Source organism: Epinephelus fuscoguttatus, linkage group LG19, assembly GCF_011397635.1.
Source record: "Epinephelus fuscoguttatus linkage group LG19, E.fuscoguttatus.final_Chr_v1".
NCBI classification, from domain to species: domain Eukaryota; kingdom Metazoa; phylum Chordata; class Actinopteri; order Perciformes; family Serranidae; genus Epinephelus; species Epinephelus fuscoguttatus.
The window spans coordinates 31678460-31685176 of record NC_064770.1 but is presented as its reverse complement, the minus strand read 5'-3'; the positions used below and the strand labels follow the sequence as shown (position 1 = coordinate 31685176).

General features: G+C 43.5%; 1 protein-coding gene across 2 annotated transcripts in view; it reads right to left on the bottom strand.

The window, feature by feature from the left end:
- Positions 1-413: 413 nt before the first annotated feature.
- Positions 414-6717, bottom strand: part of LOC125878768 (trinucleotide repeat-containing gene 6A protein-like) — a 46950-nt gene continuing 40646 nt past the window's right edge. For both annotated transcript variants that reach the window (XM_049560125.1, XM_049560126.1), the window contains one exon: positions 414-6471. In XM_049560125.1, coding sequence (XP_049416082.1) covers positions 6123-6471 — 349 coding nt within the window. In that variant the 3' untranslated portion in view covers positions 414-6122. The remainder of the gene's footprint in view (positions 6472-6717) is intronic.

The window sequence follows — 6717 nt, the reverse complement described above, 5'->3', positions numbered from 1 at the left end:
TACTAGTAGTACGATTCAACGATGGCACAACATGTTTGAGGAATATTATTGGGAATCCCATCTCAACTGTGTTTTAAAAAAATTTTGGGATTTTTTTTTTTTGTCGTTTTTTTATTTAAAGAAAGCAAAAAACCCAAGGTGGACATGGAAGCCTGGGTTCAACACTCCACTGCATAGTCTCTCTGAGCGACACCCATCCCTCCCCTCTGTACTGTAACCCGCCCGCCCCGCCCTCTGGTACCCCGCCCGCCCCGCCCGCCCCACATCTTTGTGCTGGTTAGACTAAAGCTTTTCAGGGTTTTGTTTGTGTGTATTCATACTAAATGTAAAATGACAAAAAAAGACAGCAGATTCTCACAGTTTTTGTGTTTTTTCTTTTGTTTGTTTTTTCTGTTTTTTGTTTTTTTTGTGTCAAAAAAAAAAAAAAAAAAACCTGTTGATCGACAGTAGGAGCCATCGGGTGTGTGTTATGATATAATATAGCATTTGCTCACAGGATAGTTAAGTCAAGAGAAAAACAAAAGAGTCACATTATTTTTTCTTACACATTTAAAAAGTAGTAGAGTATCACCAGCCAGCTTCCCTCCTCTCCTACCCCTCCTTCCTTACTATCCTTCCTTCTTTCCTCCCCCCTTCGTCTGGCCCTGTCGGGAAGCTGCTTGGCAGCCCTGGGGATTGTACATTGCTCGTGGTGGTTTTCACTTACTGAAAGATTTTTCCTCACATCGTCCTTTTTGCAAATGACATTTTTTTTCTTCAAGCATTTAACATTGTCCAGCTTTTTAAATACACGTACACACACATACACAACAACAACAACCACAAAAAAAAGAAAATTATCAATCCCTTTCCTTCCCTCTCACCCTCCCTCCTCGATTTGGCATGATAATGTGTTCAGACATACACACACAGTTTCCGCACAAGACTGGGCATCTTCCCACACGCATGCACACACACTAACAGTAGATTGGACGAGACAGAAACAGAGCGAGATTAAGCTGGGAACCAAAACAGTAACATTAACATCAATGAGAGGCGTTTACAGACGTTGCTTGTCCCTTCTCTAACAGCAGAGCCTCCTGAGCCGCTGATCAGGGTCAGTTTTCGTCCCGCTAATTGGTTAAGGTAAGCATACTGATGAGGGACCAAACTGCACCCCGAAATCAGCGCTTGGAGAGAAGCATTGCCAAAATCAGAATGAACGAAGTGTAAAATAATTCCATCAAGAGCGGAAAGGGAATATCGACTATTAAAAGAGTTCACCTGCCCCTGACCTCCTGTCAGTTTTGTGTCTCCTCTCCTGTAGTTAAGCTTAGGAGTCGGAGGAGGGAGAGCTGATCCTGGATGAGCCGGCAAAAGAGGCAAGTGTAACCCTGTGTCCCTGAAAAGCCAGGAAGAACCAGCCGATCACAAGTCATATCCCCTTGGCCTGAGTCACTACGAGCCAACAAGAAGCCTTGCCTCGTTTTCAGTCAAGCTAGCGATCATCATGACAATCAGGCGCGGTCGGAGCAGCAATCCAATACTGATTCAAATACAAATACAACGAGCAGTGGTTGCGTCACTCGATTTGTCCGTGCGGTGGTTCTAGGGCTGGGTATTGATCGAAATAAATCAGTGCCAAGGAGTTTTAAAACGTCTCCAGTCAGCTGATCCCTGCATTTTTTTTGCGTCAGGGTCTAATCCTGGACCATCCAAAATCCCCGCCAGACTGCCAAACTTTCTGTTGCTGCCATTACCAGAGCTGCTGTTCTCTTGTCGGCCCATTTAGTACTACCTAACACCTAAGCTGTTTAACAGTCCCAAAAAACGTCACATAGACACTACAGATGTCAGTTGTGGGTAATTTTGCTTTCAATAGCTCAACACGCATCAACCGCTAACTAACTGGCTGACTCGGTGAGCTTCACCGCCACATTTCAAAGCACTATCCATGTAGAGGTAAACATGGTGCAAACTGCCCAGCCTCTGGTTTCCACTGGCTAGCTAACATGAGTCTTGGCCACACTGCACTGTGCAACAAGTGGGTCGGGTGGGAGCTAGCTAACTAGCAACATTGCTGCGGAAACATGGTGGCTACCCTCCAGCCTCCTCCCAGGTAGCCCCACTGAGTTAACAGCTTCAATTTGAGCCGCAAAACCCCTTTAGGACTGTTAATTATGTTAGCACCACTAGCCATGCTGACGCTGCTAATGATGCTAACAGAGCTAAATCAGGAAAATACATGATGCAGTAACAACCATAACAAGAAACACAAATTTTAAAAATTTTAAGCCATGTGGCTGGTTATGACAGACACAAGTTAGCACTGTTTCATGAGGCATTACTGGCGGTAATCACAGAATGAGCGGCGCCACTAGCTAACCATCACCAGACCTGGGTGGCGCGCAGTGCAGTGAAGTGGAGTAAAATTAATCTATAAACCGACATACGTGACCAGTTAAAATATTCTAGGGATGTCAACGGTTAAGCCGACACCAGAACAGCTTGACTCTGCCATTAAATCCTTTAATAACGTTTAGGTAACACTAGCCATGTGTTGCTAACAGTTAGCGCTGTCACTGTGTGCTTGGGGCAGAGTGGATGCACGTATATGCACCCGGCGCAGAGTTTGCATTCCCACAGCTGAAGCTACAACCCAGTCTGTGACGTGAAGTCAACTGCGGTGTATTGACGGCAGTTCAGTGTGCCAAGATGCCGCAAAATGTTTAAAGGTTTGACTACACTACACACCACTCCATTCACATTGTGGGTGTTAAATGAAGTACCCTACTGTTATCACTTCATTGGTGTTGGTACTGATATTTTTAAACGATACCCAGCCCTAGGGTGGTTCCATGTTTGAGGCTGATCAGGTGCCAGAGAAGGCAGATCAAGGCTCCGGTCATCGTTTATACTTTTTAAAACCGTTTTCAGCTACATTCTGGCTCAGTTCAGGCGGCGTGGCGAGGTCGCCGCTCTGACCAGCCGGCCCAGTGAACAGGGAGAGGTAAACCTGGAGAGGAGGATGACAAAGCCCCCTCCCTCTTCTCTCGCTCCCTTCACCGGGGCCAACAAAGCACCATCTTCTCTAGTCACAGCGCGCACACACACACACACACACACACACACACACACACACATTACCCTGTCACAATACTCTCACAGACACACCTCCTCCTTCAGACAGACCTGAAAGTCCAAACTACACCGCCAAGCCGTCTGTCCGACCCTCTGTTTTCAAGCTTTGCTCTCCGTTGCTCGGCTTTTCCTCTAATCCACACCAAGTGCAAAATCCAAGGCTCCTCAGTTCAATTTGTCAAATTAAGTTAACTCAAAAAAAAAAAAAAAAAAAGACATGACAAACATGGTTCAGATGTTCCACTTGATAACATTTGTTAAACAAAACAAATACAAATAAGAGATATATATACATATATATATATATCTATATAGTTTAAGCAAAGAGATCTGGAATTAAGTAAACTAATCTTTTGTACGATTGAATTATTTGGTAGAGAGCAGTTCAATACTGGCACACACCACTGTCAAGTCTGGCTAATACTCAAGGTTTCTGTCTCACTACGTTTGCTTTGAAGTTGTTAAATATTCACGACTAAACTTAAAAACACAACTTAAGCCGACGTTTCTAGTACTTCTGAAATAAAAACCTATATCTGAGGGGGAAAACACACACACACACACACACACACACACACAGGCTTAACACAGAATAATAACACGATGAAGAAAAGAAATTAAGGTCCATGGCTTCGCTAATGCTGACTTCTCGTTCACGCACTCTCTGAAGCTTTTTGTTTTTCCCCGATAGTTGTGCATCATAAACAATCACTGGTAGATTGGTAAATCTGTTATTCACACGTGTATTTTGTCAACAAAAAACGCCACTGGTGGATTTACATTCACGCTGTTCTCGCACACAACCCCGACACCTTCCCCTCCAGCGGTACAACTCACATATGCCGGTGCAGAGCATCCACACACACACACACACACACACACACACACACACACACAATTCATCAGATCAGGAACTTCAGATGAGCACCCCCCTCCCTCCCTCCCCGACCCAAAAGGAAGGAAAAAAAAAAACAAAAAAAAAAAACAGTACAACAATACAATCATATTCTATTTGTAAACAGGTAGAAGCCACTTGACTTGTTGTTGCATCTTCGGACACAATTAGGATCAAGGCAATGAAATGTGGACGACTTTTGCACTGTTAAAATATTATCTTCAACCAAAAAAAAGAGATTTTTAAAGTTTTTTCTTCTTTCCTTTTTTCAAAACACCATTTGTGGCAATGAGAGCGATTAAAAAAAAAAAAAGCAAGTAATATTTTGTTGTACTCAATGAAACATTTAAAACATTTTGTGAGACACGGGAAGAAAAAAAAAAAACGCCTCTCGGTAGGCCATGTGAGAGGCTACAGTATGCATAGATACAGATTCGCCTTTCTCTTGGTTTATAAGTCTGACAAGACAGAACATTTTCCACTGACACAGTCACACACTCACACAATAAACACTCCCCACTTTTGTTTTTTTTACATCAGTGGAGTGGAGGAGAGGAGGAAGAGGAGGAGAGAGGGAGCGTTGGGATTTCTACAGCCCGTCCTCCACCCCCCCACATTAGGACCCCCCCGTCCCTCAAAAGACAGCATATTGAAAGCAGTGTGTTGAGCTTCTCCAGCTTAAAGCAGTTATTTGGCAGAGAAAATAAAACTTACAGACCTATACATAGTTTTCAGTGCTAGAAGTTGGATTTTCCTTTCCTACAAGGAGTAGTAGTTTTTTTTTTTTAATTCACCTACAAGGGGGGGAAAACTGGCTTGATTTCCTGAGAACCATTGCTGGTTATTTAGCAGACAAAGAGGAATAGTTCAAATAACCAACGCCATGGCCAAAAACACTGATCCGAATTCCCAGAGTTACAAAGCATCGTCTTCATCCTCAATAAGAGTTTTAATTTTTTTTTTTCACTTTTTATTTGTTTTATAGATTTTTTCAAGTTTTTTTATATTGTTTTTTAATTTTTTTTTGAGTATTTTTTTTTTCATTTTATTCCATCTCTTTAAAATGAAGAATGAACACACGTTCCGCCTCCTAAGTCTTGTAAACAAGAGGTTGCAGTGTGGCACCTCCAAAACATTGAAAGCCTATTCTGAAAGTGCTGTTCCCCCCTCTGCCCACTAGGGGGCACGTGGGAGGGCTTGCTAGATAGGCCCCGCCCCCTACATTAGGGTGGACGGGGCTTGCTAGTCCCAGCTGCGGCTACAGTCCTTTGCACTGCAGAGCTCAACGTTCTTTAGTTTTAAAACAAAATTGGTGCAATACTTTTTAATGTCACTTTTACTATCACCAGATAATCCTCCTAAGTCAGCTTTTATTCTTCTTTAACTATCTGTTGATCTTGAACTCCACGACAACGCAGTAAGGTAGGCGTGCCAAGGCAGAGAGGAGCGCACACATACTCATTCACACACGCAGTCACACACACACAAAGTACTTCCATACATACGTGCGCGTGCACACGCATACACACAAACACACACTCACACGGTAAGGACCTCAATGAGTAAACAGCTACACTGGAAAAACTGGCTGCTCCCTCTATATTGCAGATTATATATACTGAGAAAAACCACATTCAGTGCAAAGTTAAAAAAGCTCATACTCCAACATTGTCAGCAAACAAATGCAAAAAAAAAAAAAAAAAAAGAAAACGTTAAAAATGAAAAGAATTGGAATTCAAATAAACATGACGAATGAAACAAAAATATATATATAATAATAATGAGCTCGATTGAAGCTTTTTTCGGTCTGAAAGAGCACTACCTGGAAGCAAATATCCATCCGTTCACATTATAGAATTGGCCTGCATGATTCAAGTATTCCGACTGATATGTTTTTGGGCTAAAACAAAGTGGACATATGTGCAGAGAGAGAAACGTAACTTGTTTTCCACAGGGGAGACCCCGTTTTGTTGTATATCTTGTAAGTGAGAAAGAGTCCAACTAGTGCCATTGCGTTTATAACTACTTTTTTTTTTTCACTTTCTTCTGCTGATTATTGATAATTCTCTACTGACCCTTCCTCCAGCCTGTTTGATTGGCAGGCGGCTCACATGGAGTCCCCGCCGCCTGTCAGGTGATCCACCGGGAGGAAGGAGCTGATTGGAGAAGGGCTGCTGATCCTCCCTGCCTCGGTGCCGCTGGGGCTCCCCCACAGGCTACTGGAATAGTTGGGCCCGCCCCAGAGGGAGGAGCCGTGGAGATCGCTGCTGTTCCACTGGTTGGGTTCAGGAGCGCGGCTGGGAAAGGGGTGAGACTGATCCATTCTGCTCTGAGAGGAGCCGATGGCCTGCCAGCCGGAGGAGGGAGTGGCCAATGACTGCCCTTGTGCAAAGAAACGGTTGATTTCCTCCTCGCTGGCAAACTCAGCCAGAATAGTAGTGTTCCCCAAAACACACCTGCAGAGAGGGAACAGGTGAGCCAGAGCGTGAGTGAGTACGCTCCAAAACATCCTGTGGCTGGAATCCATGACATGAGCTGAGTACCTGGTAACTGCAATACCCTCTTTACACCAACATCAGCACACAAACGTAAAAATCAACTTAAACTAAAATCAACAGAACTTCCACTAATTTTTCTAGCCTCTGACGGATTAATTTCATCTTGTAAAATGACAGACTGAAGTACAGAACAAGCCAGTCGTT